General features: G+C 54.8%; 1 protein-coding gene across 1 annotated transcript in view; it reads right to left on the bottom strand.

Annotated features, from left to right (window-relative positions):
• The window catches only part of HCN2 (hyperpolarization activated cyclic nucleotide gated potassium and sodium channel 2), a 55,079-nt gene that overhangs the window by 25,870 nt on the left and 11,455 nt on the right, over nucleotides 1–17,754 (bottom strand). The window contains exons 5-10 of the mRNA XM_038771813.1: nucleotides 10,131–10,261; nucleotides 9,397–9,513; nucleotides 8,794–8,867; nucleotides 6,201–6,439; nucleotides 1,882–1,944; nucleotides 1,146–1,789 (exon numbers count right to left, since the gene is read on the bottom strand). Of these exons, the coding sequence (XP_038627741.1) occupies nucleotides 1,146–1,789; nucleotides 1,882–1,944; nucleotides 6,201–6,439; nucleotides 8,794–8,867; nucleotides 9,397–9,513; nucleotides 10,131–10,261 (1,268 nt within the window). The remainder of the gene's footprint in view (nucleotides 1–1,145; nucleotides 1,790–1,881; nucleotides 1,945–6,200; nucleotides 6,440–8,793; nucleotides 8,868–9,396; nucleotides 9,514–10,130; nucleotides 10,262–17,754) is intronic.

Below are 17,754 nucleotides of genomic sequence, written 5' to 3'. Positions count from 1 at the left end.
CTCGTCCCCATCCGCTCTTCTGCCATACCCCGGGGGAGGGGGAGATGAGGCGGAAAAGAACAGAACCCAAGGAGGATTCAGGTCCTGAGCTCTACCAAACCCTCAAACCGAGCCATCTCTCTCTCTCTCCCTGCCTTCAGCCTCCCCTTCTCCTCCGAAGGGGAACAGAAAGGAAAGGAGGAGGAGAGGGAGAAAGAAAATCATTTGGAAGAGGAAGATAAAGGAGGGCTAGCCGGCCGGACCGGAGAGAGATCGCGGTCTTGTGTTGTCGCTGTCTACAGTGCTGAAACCTCGACCGCGCCGGAGCCGAGGTTAAGGGGACAGGAGGAACCTGCGGGAGTCTCGGGGATCCGGCAGCTCTCCCTCTCCTTCCCTCTCTCTCAAACACACCACACACACACACACACACACACACACACACACAGAGGCACAGACAGGCGGACACTCCGTCCCCCACCCCGCACACAACCCTACCCCTTCCCTTCCTCCGTCCCCGTCTTCCTCGCTCCCGTCCCCGACACGCGTCCCCGGTTTCCAGGCGGGAAGGCAACGGTGTCCCGGCCCAGCCGCCGCCTCGGCCTGGGTCCCTGGGGACCAGCGCTCCCCACTTGGCCTTTCTGTCGTCTCCCCCCCCGCCCCCCGCCCCCGATTCGTCCGCGGCCGCCGAGTCCCGGAGGAAGAGCCGAGCCAGGCCCCGAGTCGTGGGCCGCCGGGGGCCGGCCGGCCTTTCCGCGGTGCCCGCTTTGCCCTCTGCTGCCCCGCTCCCCGCGCTTTCCCCTCTATTTGTCCTCTCGGCGCTCCAGCCCCATCCATTCCCGGTCCCCATCCCCCGCTCGACCGCTCCCCGTCGCCGAGCTCCGGCCTCCCCCTTTGCCTCTTTCTGGCCTCCGCGTTTCCTACCTCCCACTTCTCATCCCTGCGGACCCCCGCCCCTTCTCAGCCCCCTCTCTCCCCCCCCCCCCGCCCTTTATTCAGTTCCCCATCCTCCGGCTCTCCCTCCGTCCTCCAGCCTTTCTTCTCCCCTCTCTACTGGCTCGACCCCCTCTGAACATCCTCGCCCCCTCCCCCGTTTCCCCTCCACTCTCTCATCTGTCGCTCCCTCCCCCCCAGGACCCAGAGCCCCGCCGCCGCCGGGCCTCGGGCACCTGAAGTCGCTGTAGGGATGGATGATCCAGGCTCCGGCCGACTTGACCCGCTCCTGCTCCCGCTCCACGGCCTTCTGGCTGCCGAACATCCGCAGCGAGAACTTGTTGACCCCGGGCTGGAGCATGGCCCCGAACTGGCGCTGCATGAAGCTGGCCTGGCTGCCGCGCGTCTCGCCGCTGGCCCCGGCCTCCTCGCTGCCGCCGCCCTCGTCGCCCGCCGCCTTGAGCGTGCCCAGGGAGCCGCCCGCCGCCCCGGCCCCGCACGAGAAGGAGACCTTGGGCTCCCGCGGGGGGCCGCCGGCTCCGTCTCCCCCGGGCCCCGCGGGCTCGGGCCCGGCCGGGCTGCACTGCAGGTCCCCCCGGCGGCATTCCCCGTTGGAGCTGCCTTTGCCCACCGGGGTGCTCCCGCCCCCGCCCGGGGTGCCGGGAGAGGTCTTGCTAGTCCGGCCGCCCATGCTGCCCCGGCTCCGCAGCCGGCCCCTCTTGCCGCCTTCCTCCTCCGCCTCCGCCTCCCCCTGCCCCTCGGACTCGTCTCCCCCGCTCGCCGCCCGGCTCAGAGGCGGCTGCTGGGGCTGTTGAGGTTGCTGGGGCTGCTGCAGCGGCGGCTGTTGTTGCTGCTGCTGCTGCTGCGGAGGCTGCTGCTGCTGCGGAGGCTGGGACTGTGGCAGTGGTTTCTGCTGCTGCTGCTGCTGCTGCTGCTGCTGCTGCTGCTGCTGCCCCTCCCCGGGCCGCGCACCACCCGCCCGCCCGTCCATGGCAGCGCGGAGCAGGCGAGTGCGGAGCCGGCAGGAGGAGAGGGCTGCGGGGTGGGGTGGGGGTGGGGGGGGGCCGGGGGAGGGGCCCGACTTGGTCGGAAGGAGCCAAAACCCGGAGCCGGGAGTCAGGAAAGGACAGTGCCACGGCGACGACGGGGACCCAAGTGGAACGAGAACCCTAGAGGAAGGGGTCGGGGAGAGAAGGGAGTCCGGGGGCTCGGGGAAGACAAGGCCGAGAGGACAGGACGAGGACCGAGAAGCCGAGTTGGGCCTAGGGGCCGTGGGAGCGGAGAGATGGTTACGGGCGGGAGGATGGGGAGGGGAGGCTTAGAGGACAAGAAGGGGAAAGGGAAGAAAACAGGTGGAGGAGAGCAGGGCAGTGGGGTGGTGGAAGAAGAGGGAAGACAAGGCCGAGAGGAGAGGACGAGGACCGAGGAGCCGAGTTGGGCCTAGGGGCCCTGGGAGCGGAGAGATGGTTACGGGTGGGAGGATGGGAGAGGGGAGGATTAGAGAACAAGAAGGGGAAAGGGAAGAAAACAGGTGGAGGAGAGCAGGGCAATGGGGTGGTGGAAGAAGAGGGAAGACAAGGCCGAGAGGAGAGGATGAGGACCGAGGAGCCGAGTTGGGCCTAGGGGCCCTGGGAGCAGAGAGATGGTTATGGGCAGGAGGATGGGGAGGGGAGGCTTAGAGAACAAGAAGGGGAAAGGGAAGAAAACAGGTGGAGGAGAGCAGGGCAGTGGGGTGGTGGAAGAAGAGGGAAGACAAGGCCGAGAGGAGAAGACGAGGACCGAGGAGCCGAGTTGGGCCTAGGGGCCCTGGGAGCAGAGAGATGGTTATGGGCAGGAGGATGGGGAGGGGAGGCTTAGAGAACAAGAAGGGGAAAGGGAAGAAAACAGGTGGAGGAGAGCAGGGCAGTGGGGTGGTGGAAGAAGAGGGAAGACAAGGCCGAGAGGAGAAGACGAGGACCGAGGAGCCGAGTTGGGCCTAGGGGCCCTGGGAGCAGAGAGATGGTTATGGGCAGGAGGATGGGGAGGGGAGGCTTAGAGAACAAGAAGGGGAAAGGGAAGAAAACAGGTGGAGGAGAGCAGGGCAGTGGGGTGGTGGAAGAAGAGGGAAGACAAGGCCGAGAGGAGAAGACGAGGACCGAGGAGCCGAGTTGGGCCTAGGGGCCCTGGGAGCAGAGAGATGGTTATGGGCGGGAGGATGGGGAGGGGAGGCTTAGAGAACAAGAAGGGGAAAGGGAAGAAAACAGGTGGAGGAGAGCAGGGCAGTGGGGTGGTGGAAGAAGAGGGAAGACAAGGCCGAGAGGAGAAGACGAGGACCGAGGAGCCGAGTTGGGCCTAGGGGCCCTGGGAGCAGAGAGATGGTTATGGGCGGGAGGATGGGGAGGGGAGGCTTAGAGAACAAGAAGGGGAAAGGGAAGAAAACAGGTGGAGGAGAGCAGGGCAGTGGGGTGGTGGAAGAAGAGGGAAGACAAGGCCGAGAGGAGAAGACGAGGACCGAGGAGCCGAGTTGGGCCTAGGGGCCCTGGGAGCAGAGAGATGGTTATGGGCAGGAGGATGGGGAGGGGAGGCTTAGAGAACAAGAAGGGGAAAGGGAAGAAAACAGGTGGAGGAGAGCAGGGCAGTGGGGTGGTGGAAGAAGAGGGAAGACAAGGCCGAGAGGAGAAGATGAGGACCGAGGAGCCGAGTTGGGCCTAGGGGCCCTGGGAGCAGAGAGATGGTTATGGGCAGGAGGATGGGGAGGGGAGGCTTAGAGAACAAGAAGGAGAAAGGGAAGAAAACAGGTGGAGGAGAGCAGGGCAATGGGGTGGTGGAAGAAGAGGAGAGAATGTGGACAGCAGGAAAGGAGGCAGGGGAAGGGAAAACAGGACTAGCAGTGTCCCTGTGGAAACTGAATTATGGAGCTGGGGGAACGTGCCTACCAACTCTGTTGTATTTGTATTTTCCCCAGTGCTTAGTACAGTGCTCTGCACAAGGTAAGCGCTCAGTAAACTCCACCCATTGATTGATATGCATTGTTTACTGAATTGGATGGAGGGGATGGGGATGGGAACGTCAGGCCCTGCATCAGCCTTTTCCGCTTCACCTGCACACAGAGGTAAAAGCGCCACTCACTCTTGAATATAGAAACATAAGTGCCAGGGAGATTTCTGGAGTGAGTGGAGGGCAAAGAGTCAGGCAGGAGTCAGGCAGGGCTAATCTAAGAAGGCTCTCTGGAAGGGACGGACTTTTTAGTAAATTTGCAGGCAGGAAAGGCACGCAGCCGCTCCTTCCGGCCACCAGGGGGCTCTAGGCGCACAGGCCAATCAATCAATCAATCAATCGTATTTATTGAGCGCTTACTGTGTGCAGAGCACTGTACTAAGCGCTTGGGAAGTACAAGTTGGCAACATATAGAGACGGTCCCTACCCAACAGTGGCCAAGACCCCTTGACAGGCCCTTGGCGGGGGGGGGGGGGGGGGAGAGGGAGTGGCACTCCAAGTTTTCAATTCCCCTGCAAGACTGGAAAGATTAGCAGGAAAATCATCAATCGTATTTATTGAGCGCTTACTATGTGCAGAACACTGTACTAAGCGCTTGGGAAGTACAAATTGGCAACATATAGAGACAGTCCCTACCCAACAGTGGGCTCACAGTCTAAAAGGCATCCGGCACAGTAGCCTAGGCCTTCTGGGATGGGAGAGTCCAGCTGGGCCCTGTCTCCTTCACCTATCAATCAATCAATCGTATTTATTGAGCGCATACTATGTGCAGAGCACTGTACTAAGCGCTTGGGAAGTACAAATTGGCAACACATAGAGACAGTCCCTACCCAACAGTGGGCTCACAGTCTAAAAGGGGGAGACAGAGAACAGAACCAAACATACCAACAAAATAAAATAAATAGGATAGAAATGTACAAGTAAAATAAATAAATAAATAAATAAATAGAGTAATAAATATGTACAACCATATATACATATATACAGGTGCTGTGGGGAAGGGAAGGAGGTAAGATGGGGGGATGGAGAGGGGGGCGAGGGGGAGAGGAAGGAAGGGGCTCAGTCTGGGAAGGCCTCCTGGAGGAGGTGAGCTCTCAGCAGGGCCTTGAAGGGAGGAAGAGAGCTAGCTTGGCGGAGGGGCAGAGGGAGGGCATTCCAGGCCCGGGGGATGACGTGGGCCGGGGGTCGCCTGCCATTGGAGGGGGCCCAGCTGGGGGCTTCCAGCTTTGTGGGTCTCCAGGGGGCTTAGGTGGGATCTCCCTTCTAGCACTGGAAAATCTGTGGGCCAGAAACCTGGGAAACGGACAGTTCCAGCGTTAGGGCAGGGAGAAATCGGGAGCGAGATGCAGCTGTTCCCTGCACGGAGTCGCTGTCTCTTATTCATTCTTTCATTCAATCGTATTTATTGAGCGCTTACTGTGTGCAGAGCACTGTACTAAGCGCTTGGGAAGTATAGCTGGAAGAGACCTCAAGGGGTCAACCGGTCCAGCCTCCTACTTCCTGGCAGTACTGCACTCCACCTAGACCTGAAGGACGGGCATCACTCTTCGACTTAGAAATCACCATCATGGTCAATACGACCTCTGCTGAAATTCTCTTTCAAAGAGCTCCGCACCCATCACCGACATGATTCCCTTTCTCCTCTAGACCATCAGCTTACGGTGGGCAGGGAGCATGTCTACCCACTCTGTTGTGTGGTACTCTTCCAAGCACTTAGTACAGTACTCTGCATACAGTAAACACTCAATAAATACCATTGGTTTATTGATCCTCTCGAGGCCTCTCGGAGGGAAAGAGAAGGCAGGGAGGATTCTTCTCCCATTATGCGGTTGAGGAAACCGAGGCCCAGTAAGGTCAAGTGTCTTGCCCATGGTCACATAGCAAGGTAGTGGCCGATGGGATCTGAACCCAGGGCTTCTGAGCCAGGGAATCACCCTTCCCCACCCTGGAGCCCCTCTATCCTTTACCTCTCTCAACCTCTACCTTTAGCCCTGGGAATCTGGGGATTGGCACCAAAACTCCCAAAGCTGGGAGAGCAGATCCCGGACTCTTCCCCTGAATCACCCCCCTTCCTCCATCCAGACCCCCATCCAGACATCCAGACACCCCCAGGTTGAGACACCCTTTGTTTTTCAGCTCCGGGAACTGGGCAAGCCCTCTCCTGATGCCCAACCCCTACTAGATCTCCTCAAATGAAGGAGGGCTAACCCAGGCACAAAGTACATCCAAGGATTGTGTTGATCTAACCTTGCCAGGCCGGCAGATGGGGGGCAGGCTGGGGCGGGGGGGCAGGCAGAAATCCCCTCCTCTCTCACGCCCACCCCCAGATTCCAATGTATTGCCCCGGGGGTCGGGGGGTTGATCCTTCCATTCCTTGTTCCTGCCCACTGGGATTTCCCTGTCAGCTCATTTGAGAGGGATGAAGGAGTAGAGGTGGCATCTGGTCTGCACATGGCATCCCCAGACCTATCACTCCCTGGGAGCAGCTTAATGCTCGGGCTGATGGGGAGGTCTGGTTCCGGGGCCTTTGATTCTCTCTTCGGGAGGCTGTCACCTGGGCAGGAAGCCAGAGACCTAGAGCCCAGGTCGGGCGGTGAGGAGGGGAAGGAGGGAGGGAAGGAGAAGCTGGGCCCACATCCTCACCCGCTCAACTCTGCCCCCTCCTCTCCTCAGCCAAACTACTCCTGATGCCTTCCTGATTCCCATGCCCACTGTCCACAACAAGTACTCCAGACCTTTATCTCCCTTTCTAAACCCCCGCCGGCCCCACCTCCATCCTTTCTTACCGCTGCTGATCTTGCCAATCCTTTGTTGACAAAATCAGAGCCATCAGGAGCCCACTCCCCAACATCTCCCTCTCCCCTCCCCAGCTCCTTCCTACCTCCTGCCCAGCCATTTCCCAAGACATCTCCCACTTTCAAAATCTACTTCCTTGCCCCTGAGCTTCTGCCTCCATCCCTTCACACCTTCTAAAAACACTTATGACCCATCCTTCTTCCCTTCCTGACTGCCATCTTCAACTGTTCACTCTCCAATGGCTCTTTCCTCTCTGATTTCAAACATCCATGTATCCCTCTCCCTAAAAAAATTTCCCTGGACCCCTCTGCACCCTCAAGATGTCACACCATCTCCCTCCTACCATTCCTTTCCAATCTCCACAAACAGGTTGTTTATATCTGCTCCCATCACTTCCTCCCATCCAACTCCTTCCTTGACCCCTTGCGATCTGGTGTCCGCTCCCTCTGTTCGACTGAAGCTGCTCCCTCCAAGGTCACCGGTGATTTCCCATTTACAAAATCTAACAGATTAGACTCGGTTCTAATCCTCCTTGACCTCTTGGCTGCCTTCGGCACTGTGGATGACCCCCTTCTCCTGAAAACACTACGTAACCTGGGCTTCACCGACACTGTCCTCTCCTGGTTCTCCTCCTATTTCTCTGGCCGCTCATTCTCAGTCTCCTTCACAGGCTCCTCCTCTGCCTTCCACCCACTGTGGGTGTCCCTCAAGGTTCAGTTCTGGGTCCCCTTCTATTTTTCATCTACACCCACTCCCTTGGAGACCTCATTCACTCCCACGGCTTCAACTGCCATTTCTATACTGATGACTTCCAAATCTGCTTCTCCAGCCCTGTCCTCTCTCCTCTGTAGTCTCGTATTTCCTCCTGCCCTCAGGACATCTCTACTTGGTTGTCCCACTATCACCTCAAGCTCTACGTGTCCAAATCGAAACAGAACTCCTCATAGTCCCTCCCAAATTATCTCCTCCTTCCGAGTCTCTCATCACTATTGACAACACCGCCATCCTCCCCGTCTCTCAAGCTCGTAACCTTGGTTTTATCCTTGACTCATCTCTCTCTCTTTCAACCCCCATAGTTAGTCAGTCATCAAACCCTCTTGGTTCTTCCTTATAATAGCATTTATTAAGCGCTTACTATGTGCAAAGCACCGTTCTAAGCACTGGGGAGGTTACAAGTGAGCAGGTTGTCCCGGGGGGGCTCACAGTCTTAATCCCCATTTTACAGATGAGGTTAACTGAGGCACAGAGAAGTGAAGTGACTTGCCCAAAGTCACACAAGCTGACAAGTGGCGGAGCCGGGATTTGAACCCATGACCTCCGGCTCCAAAGCCCGTGCTCTTTCCACAGAGCTCCAGAATCCTCCCCTTCCTCTCCATCCAAATGGCTACCACTTTAGTCCGAGCATCTGTCAGGCCCTGTCTTGATTACTGCATCAGCTTCCTTGCTGTCTCTCCCCACTCCAGTCCACTCTGCTGCCTGGCTCATTTTTCCAAATGATCATTGCGTGCATGTCTCCTCAGTCCTCAAAATCCTGCAGTTCCTCTTTCCATCAAGCAGAAACTCCTACCCTTTGGCTTTAAGACACTCAATCAGCTCCCTCCCCACTACTTATCCTCACTCTTCTCCCACTATACCACAGCTTTCACACTACTCCTTTTAAGTCAACCTACTGGCTGTGCCTCACTCTCATCTCTCTCACCGCTGACGCCTTACTCCAGCCCTCCCCGCTGCCTGGAACGCCTTCCTCCTTCTCAGCTGGCAGACCACTGCTCTCCCCATCTTTAAGGCCCTTCGGAAATCTTGTCCCCTTCAGGGCCCCTCCCTGATGAATATCTGATCTCTTCACCTTATTTCCCCCACTACTGTCCCTCCAGCACTCCACATAACTCCCCTGTCACCCCCCACCCACCCACCGGCAGTAGCACTTAGGTCCATATGCTTAAACTTGGGTGGCTTCCTCCCTGTAGTTTATTTCTGTGACTGTCTCTCTCCCTCCCCCTCCCTCTCCCTTGGTGGTCTTCAAGGGCCCCAGACCCAACAGAGGAGAGCGAGGGACCAGAGAGAGCATGACCAGGACTTTGGGGTGGAGAACCCTGTGGGGAAGGAGCTCACCACGGGATGGATTCCTCAAGTCCAGACCCTTGGGCCTGATTCCATCCAGGACTCTGGCATCTTCCAGCATCCCCCTGCCAGGGACCCCCACAGCTCAGCATCCAATACCTCGGTGGTGGGGAGGGGGGGACTGTCCAAGAGAGGAGGTGCTCCACCCCCCACCCCAACGCACCCCATCCCTAGGGTTACATTCCTACTGCCACACGACATTCCTGGAACTGCTCACGATGTCGTGTTTGATGCCGGACTCCCTGGGGTTGAGCTTTGGCCCTCCCTTGTCCCATCTGGCCGTGTGGCTGTAGTAATCGTGTTTATTAAGTGCTTATTATGTGCAGAACACAGTACTAGGTACTGGGAGAGAATACACAGGTGGTGAGAATTAGACAAAGTCCCTGTCCCTCAAGGGGCTCATAATCTAAATATATAAATAGGAGGGAGGGGACTAGAGACAGAAACACCGGGAGTGATGAAACAATTTAACACTAAAAGAGGATAAAAGACAAGGACAAACACAGAAAGTACACAAAATAAAAACAAAAGTCAGTAGGGTGCTGTGACTAGAGAAGAAAAATTTCATACTCCTCATGGCTCAGAGCCCCAAACCCAGCCATAGCCGCAGGGATTGCTCCAATAGCCACCAGCCACCGAGTTCTTGTGGGGGTCTTATGTTGCAGCTGCTCCTCTCTTCCCAGCCTGGGTGGTGGAATGGGATGGAATCTCCTGGGTGATGTGGAGGAGAGCTGGTGTGGCAACTCAAAATCACTATGGCAACAAGCATCCCACCCTTATCCCACTTAATGCCCCCTGTAATGTGCCACCCACAACTCCCCCTCCCCAGCCCCCTGCCCCAGAAGGATAACAGCATCCCCACTCTCCATCATGCCCATAGGCCTGCACTATGTCACCTGAAGGCTCCTAGGCAGACTGACCTACCGTTAGCCCCTCTCTCTAACACCTTCCCTTCCTCTAAGTCGTAGCTCCAGGCTCTGTCCTCCAGGAAGCCTTCCCTCAACACCCCACCCTCTCCCCAACCTCTATCTGTGCCCTATCCCTCCTCCTCAGCTTATCCCTGTCTGATGGGGTCTGCCTGCCCGCCTGCCTGCCCATGTGGATGGAGACGATCGGGATCAGATTGATAGCTTCCCAGGGGCAGGGATCATGTCTATTCTCACACCTGGGCCTCCCGCATCTGGTCCAATCGGTCAATCAATGAATGGTATTTATTGAGCTCTTACTGTGTGCAGAGCACTGTGCTATGAGCTTGGGAGAGTACAATATAAGAAACTTGATAGACACATTCCCTGCCCACAAGGAGGTCCTGAGCTCTGTCTGCTGACATTCGGCGCTCTAAGTGGTCAGTGACTCTCTCTCCTCTTTTGGTTGCCTGGGTCCCATAGTTCTGGTCAGTCAGGGGCCAGGGGAGAGGTGGCCCCGTCTGGTGGGAGGGCTGGGAAAACTCTGGCTGAGGCTGAAGGTCAGAGCCAGATATTGACCCAGTGAGGGGGTTAGTGGGTCCGATCCCCACGAGGCTCAGTTCTACCTCTTGGTCTTCGTTCTGCACAGGCCCATCTAGAGAGCCTCCTTTGCATCCATGCACAGAATCACCTCCACGCTTCCATGTGCACCCATGTGCCCAGACCCGTGTACACTTATCCTGTCATCCTTGTACCCTCCTTCACAGGCTTACACACACTCTTGGCAACACAGGTGCTTGTCTTCATCCGCCCACTCAGCGGCTTCTCACATGGCCCAAATTCTCTTGTTGTTTGGGGTAAAAGGCCTCCTTCCCCCTCTAGGACCCCAGCCTGCCCACTCAGAGCTGACCCTTACCCCTCCAGGACCCCAGTTTGCCCACTCAGAGTTAGCTGACCGTCCCCCTCCAAAGGACAGCTGAGTAGGAGGAGGGTCATCCCTGAGGAGGCCCCAGGACAATCACAGCTTCTCCCTCAGCCTCCTTTTGAGGAGGAGCTGGGGGCCTGGGATCCGTTTATACACCCAGGTTATTTTTAAACCAGCGGCCGCGGCCTTGGAGCACCGTTGGCACGCCTGCCCCCTCGGCCCCTTCTCTTTGGCTGCCAGACGCCAGCCAGCTTTTAAAATAGCCTGCTACCATTTCTCTGTTTAGCCCCTGGGGCCAGGCCGGGCGGCCAGGCAGAGGCAAGGGGAAGGCGGAAGCGTACAGGATGCAAATCCAGGACCCCCAAACCCCCGAGGGTTAGGGAATCTGGGGGGAGAGCAGGGAATCTGTCCCCGCCCACCCCCCACCACCACTGTAAGAATACTGCAGGAGGAATCCTGAGAAGGGGAGGGGGAGGCTGATGTGGGTTTGGAGCCCGAAGAGGCTTCAGATACATTCTGGAGTTTAAGCCCTGCCAAGTTCAGCAGCCACAGCTGGCCTGGGCGAGGGACCACAGAGAGCCAATCTGCTTGGCCCACGAACTAGGCGATTTCACAATTCTGGAATGAATGAACTTCTTATCCACTGCTCCTGAGCTCTCTTCCCTTGTCTTCCCCTCCCCTCTCCCGGGGCAAGATAGATACATGGACCATGCTGCTTCCTCCCGCTCCTTGGGCTTCTCCAGAGGGGACGGGAACTCCTGGGTCCCATGAAGGTGGATATCTGGGAGGGCAACCAGCACATGGTTCCTCCAGGCACCCCGGGTTGGATGGACTGTGGGTCTGACCCAGCCGGGCCAGACCTGGGAGTGGAGATCTCAGTCCTGCTCCTCCCTTCCTCCCTCCCTAGGTGACTCTGGGCAAGCTACCTTCCACCCTATGGGTCCAATAGGGAGAAGGAACTATGACCTCCTAGTTTCCCCCTTCCCCTCCGCTCCTCCCAATCTGCCCAGTTGCCTTTGGGAGAGGGCAGGGACCCTTAATATTGCTCTCAGCCTCATTAGAAGCCAGAGAAAGTTGGGTTGGACAGAAGGAGAAACTTTCTGATTGCTGGAGGGATTTAATCCTGGAACAGGCATCCAAGGTAGGGCAGGAGGTCTTCGGCTCTGGAACAAAAGACCTCTTGCTTTGGGCTTCAGGAAGTTTCTTTTCATTGAGCTTTTTCCTCCTCCCTCCCTCCCCTCCACCGTTTCCCTGCCCCCCCAGGTTGTGGCTCTCTTAGTGAGCAGTGCTCTCTGCTGACCTGATAGGGGGCCTATCTATCGAGCAAGAACATTGCCCACGTTTAGGCTCCGGGGACCCAGAAAGAGTCGGTCCCCTCCAGATCCATGAGGCTCCTCTGGGGATGGGGCTCCATGGTCCTTGAAATGACCGGTCCAAACCCTCCCAGGTCCTCTGCTTGTGGGTCTCGGGTCTCCAGGGAGGGAAGCAGCCAAGCAGACTGATGCCCGCTTTCCCCCTCCCCAGGGCACAGCTGGTTCAGAGCGCAGAGCTGCCTGGTTACAGACAGCTCCTTGGAGGTCTGAGTTCCCGGGGGACCTCCCTGAGCTGGGGGCCCTGTCCGGAGGAGAGAGGAATCGGGTTCTAGTGCCTGCCCTTCCACAGATGTGCTGTGTGGCCTTGGGCAGGCCCCTTGACCTCTCTGGGTCTGAGTCCCCATCAGCGTGGCTCAGTGGAAAGGGCCCGGGCTTTGGAGTTGGAGGTCATGTGTTCAAATCCCGGCTCCGCCACTTGTCAGCTGTGTGATTTTGGGCAAGTCACTTTACTTCTCTGTAAAATGGGGATTGAGACTGTGAGCCCCACGTGGGATAACCTGATGACCTTGTATCTACCTCAGTGCTTAGCACATAGTAAGCGCTTAATAAATGCCATTATTATATCATTATTATTATTATTATCTGCAGTGTAGACTGCCCCAAAGGGGGATGGGTGGATGACTGTGGAGATGTGGGAGGCTCTTTGTCCTACAAGAAGATGGACTGTTGATGACCTGGCGGTGACCCCCAAACTGGACACACACACCCAGAAAACCTCCTGTTAACACCTGGGAAGCTCTTCCAGGCCAGCTCAGATTCCCAGGAGGGGCTTTGTCAAGAGCTGGGAGTCATCAGGACGTTGATAACTTCAATAGCAATAATAGTGATGATGACAATAATAAGCGCTTACTATGTGCCAAGCACTGTACTCAGCACTGGGGTAGATATTAGACCATCAGGTTGGGCATTATCCCTATCCCACCTGGGGCTCACAGTCTAAGTAGGATGGAGTAGGATTTAATCCCCATTTTTCTTAGGCTCAGACAAATCCCGTGACGTGCCCAAGGTTACAAAACAGGCAAGTGTTGGAACTGGGATTAGAACCCTGGACATCTGACTCCCAGGCGTGGGCTCTTTCCACTAGGCCACAGTCCTTCAAAACCCTACTAAAATCTCCCATGCCCCAGGAAGACTTCCCTGACTAACTTCCCATTTCCCCACCCTATTTACTCTCCCTTCGGCATTGTACTTGGCTCTGTCCTCCTTAAGCACTTTGTTAACTCGCCCCAGTCTCACCGCATTTATGTCCACTCCTTACACTCTGCCATTCCAAGCGCTTAGTACAGTGCTCTGCACACAGTAAGCACTCAATAAATATGACTGAATGAACGAATTTCTCCTATCTGTAATTTATTTTAATGCCTGTCTCTCCCACTAAAATATAAGCTCCTACCAACTCTATTGTTTTCTCCCAAGCCGTTAATATCATGCTCTGCACACAGAAAAGTACTCAATTAATACCACTGATTGATTGATTGATTGACTGATGACTTAATCATCTCTGGAAGCAGCATGGCCTAGTTGAAAGTTGGAGTTGGGGCTTCTAGTCGCAGCTCCCTCACTTGTCTGCTGAGTGACCTTGGGCACGTCTCTGGGCCTCAGTTTCCTCATCTGTAAAATGGGGATTCAACCCATGTTCTCCCTCCTAATTAGATTGTGAGTTCCTTGTGGGACAGGGACGGCATCCCATCTGATTAGCGTGTACCTACCCCAGCGCCTAGTATAGTGCTTGGCCCATAGTAAGCACTTAACAAATACCATAAAAAGACTGGTTTCTCATCCCAGCTCTGCCCCTTGACTGCTGCGTGGCCTAGAGCACTTAGAGAAAAGTCCAGGACTGACTGTACAACTCATAATAATAATAATAATAATTGTGTTATTTGTTAAACACTTACTATGTGCCAAGTATTGTACTAAGTTCTGGGGCAGATACAGGATAGTCAGACAATCTGGGGCTCACAGAGTAACTCGGAGGGAGAACAGGCAGTGAATTCCCATTTTGCAGATGAGGGAGCTGAAGCACAGAGAAGTGACTTTCCTAAGGTCACACAGCAGACAAGTGGCAGAACTGGGATTAGAACCCAGGTCCCCTGACTCCCAAGCCCAGGCTCTTTCCACTAGGTCACGCTGTCCCTGGAGTGGAGATAAGAGGAGCAGCGTGGCTCAGTGGAAAGAGCCCGGGCTTTGGAGTCAGAGGTCATGGGTTCAAATCCCGGCTCCACCACTTGTCAGCTGTGTGACTTGGGGCAAGTCACTTCACTTCTCCGTGCCTCAGTTACCTCATCTGGAAAATGGGGATTAAGACTGTGAACCCCCCGTGGGACAACCTGATCACCTTGTAACCTCCTCAGCGCTTAGAACAGTGCGTTGCACATAGTAAGCGCTTAATAAATGCCATCATTATTATTATTATACAGGTTAGGGAAGACTGATGTTGCGAGACAGCAAGAGGAGAATCTGACCCAGCCCATGGAAGAAAGGCCCAGGACCCTCTTCCATGGGTGAAGTGTTTGTAAGGCCAAGGGCAGAGAGCATCAGAGGCAGGGGAGGGCCTACGGGATGAGCTGCTATCTTCTTAACCACCAGGCTCACTAGCTGGTAAATCAACCTGACTGAACCCCATCTCTGACAACTGCCTACCGGATTCAAGTGTTGGGGATCGAGGCCTTCCTGCAGCGTGAGGAGAAATGATTGTGAGACTGTGAGCTATGCCTGGATGGGAGAATCCAAGACCTCAGGTTGGGGTCGTAAAGGGGCTCTTCATATGGAACAGTCCCCTGATTCCAGGGCAAAATGCACAAATCACAGTGGGTCCCAGATAAGTGTCAATGGTATTCCTGCTAGTCATTTCCTCTTCTGTCATCTTACTCCTTATTCCATTTGATTTCCAGTTTCTCATCCCCCCCCCCCCACCTCCACCACCGACCATTCCCTTCCCTCTTAGCTTTCACTCATTTATTCATTCATTCAATAATATTTATTGAGTGCTTATTGTGTGCAAAGAACTGTACTAAACACTTGGGAGAGTACAACAATAAACAGACACATTCCCTGCCCACAACGAGCTTGCAGTCTAGAGGACATCCCCATCCTGTACCTTTACAAGACCTAATGGATGGAAGAAATGAGGACCCATTTCCCAGGGACAAGGGATGAGAAATATTGAGAGTGGAAAGGGATACTTTTCTTATTTTTAAAAAATCACTGTGGTATTTGTTAAGTGCCAACTATGTACCAAGCACTGTTTTAAGTGCTGGAGAAGATATTCATTCATTCATTCATTCATTCATTCAATCACATTTATTGAGAGCTTACTGTGTGCTGAGCACTGTACTAAGAGCTTGGGAACTACAAGCTGGCAACATATAGAGACGGTCCCTACCCAACAACGGGGCTCACAGTTTAGAAGGGGGAGACAGACAACAAAACAAAACATGTGGACAGGTGTCAAGTCATCAGAATAAATAGAAGTAAAGCTAGATGCACATCATTAACAAAATAAATAGAATAGTAAATATGTACAAGTAAAATAAATAGAGTAATAAATCTGTATAAACATATATACAGGTGCTGTGGGAAGGGGAAGGAGGTAGGGCGGGGGGGGATGGGGAGGGGGAGAGGAAAGAGGGGGCTCAGTCTGGGAAGGCTTCCTGGAGGAAGTGAGCTCTCAGTAGGGCTTTGAAGGGAGGAAGAGAGCTAGATTGGTGCATGTGTGGAGGGTGGGCGTTCCAGGCCAAGGGGAGGACGTGGGCCGGGGTCGATGGCGGGACAGGTGAGAACGAGGCACAGTGAGGAGGTTAGCGGCAGAGGAGCAGAGGGTGCGGGCTGGGCTGCAGAAGGAGAGAAGGGAGGTGAGGTAGGAGGGGGCGAGGTGATGGAGAGCCTTGAAGCCAAGAGTGAGGAGTTTTTGCCTGATGCATAGGTTGACTGGTAGCCACTGGAGATTTTTGAGGAGGGGAGTAACATGCCCAGAGCGTTTCTGCAGAAAGATGATCCGGGCAGCAGTGAGATTGAAGTGGGGAGAGACAGGAGGATGGGAGATCAGAGAGGAGGCTGATGCAGTAATCCAGTAGGGATAGGATGAGAGATTGAACCAGCAGGGTAGCGGTTTGGATGGAGAGGAAAGGGCGGATCTTGGCGATGTTGCAGAGGTGAGACTGGCAGTTTTTGGTGATGAATTGGATGTGAGGGGTGAACGAGAGAACGGAGTTGAGGATGACACCAAGTTTGCGGGCTTGTGAGAAAGGAAGGATGGTAGTGCCGTCTACAGTGATGGGAAAGTCAGGGAGAGGGCAGGGTTTGGGAGGGAAGATAAGGAGTTCAGTCTTGGACATATTGAGTTTTAGATGGCAGGCAGACATCCAGATGGAGATGTCCTGAAGTCAGGAGGAGATACGAGCCTGGAGGGAGGGAGAGAGAGCAGGGGCAGAGATGTAGATTGGGATATGGGAAGATATGGGAAGATATGTCCCATATGAGGCTCCCAGTCTAAGTGGGAGGAGCAAGGATATTTTAACCCACTTTTACAGATGAGGAAACTGAAGCCCAGAGAAATGCCAAAGTCACACAACGGGCAAGTGGCAGAGCCAGGATGAGAACTTTCCCCTAGGCCCCACTGCTACTCCCCAGGTCACAACTTCCCTGCTATTATCTCAGTCCTCCTGTACCATTTACCACTTAAGCTCTCACTCTATCTCACGGCACTTTTGTACGTACTGCCTTACATAGTCTACTATTTAATCAATCGGTGGTATTTATTGAGCACGTACCATTTACAGAGCACTTGAGAGCTCATTATGGGCAGAGAATGTGACTTTCATTCCTTCATTCAATCGTATTTACTGAGAGCTTACTGTGTGAAGAGCACTGTACTAAGCACTTGGGAAGTACTAGTTGGCAACATATAGAGATGGTCCCTACCCAACAACGGGCTCACAGTCTAGAAGGGGGAGACAGACAACAAAACAAAGCATGTAGACAGGTGTCAAAAGCATCAGAATAAATAGAATTATAGCTATATGCACATCATTAATAAAATAGAGTTGTGAATATGTACAAGTAAAATAGAGTAATAAATCTGTACAAGTATATACAAGTGCTGTAGGGCTGGGGGGTGATGGAAAGGGGAGGAGGGGAGGAAAAAGGGGGCTCAGTCTGGGAAGGCCTCCTGGAGGAGGTGAGCTCTCCATAGGGCTTTGAAGGGAGGAAGAGAGCTAGTTTTGCAGACATGTGGAGGGAGGGCATTCCAGGCCAGGGGAAGGACGTGGGCCGGGGGTCGATGGCGGGACAGGTGAGAACAAGGCACGGTGTGGAGGTTAGCGGCAGAGGAGCAGAGGGTGAGGGCCGGGCTGGAGAAGGAGAGAAGCAAGGTGACGTCGGAGGGGGAGAGGTAACGGAGAGCCTTGAAGCCGAGAGTGAGGAGTTTCTGCTTGATTTGTAGGTTAACAGGCAGCCACTGGAGATTTTTGAGGAGGGGGGTAACATGCCCAGAGCGTTTCTGCGCAAAGATGATCTGGGCAGCAGAGTGAAGTATGGAATGAAGTGGGGAGAGACAGGAGGATGGGAGATCAGAGAGGAGGCTGATGCAGTAATCCAGTTGTGATAAGGTGAGAGATTGAACCGGCAAGGTAGCGGTCTGGATGGAGAGGAAAGGGCGGATCTTGGCGATGTATTGTTTATTGTTATATTGTGCTCTCCCAAGTGCTTAATGCAGTGCTCTGCACACAGGAAGTGCTCAGTAAATACGATT

The sequence above is a fragment of the Tachyglossus aculeatus genome, chromosome X1 (assembly GCF_015852505.1).
Source record: "Tachyglossus aculeatus isolate mTacAcu1 chromosome X1, mTacAcu1.pri, whole genome shotgun sequence".
NCBI lineage: Eukaryota > Metazoa > Chordata > Mammalia > Monotremata > Tachyglossidae > Tachyglossus > Tachyglossus aculeatus.
The sequence above is the reverse complement of the archived record's forward strand: the minus strand, read 5'-3'. Positions and strand labels throughout refer to the sequence as shown.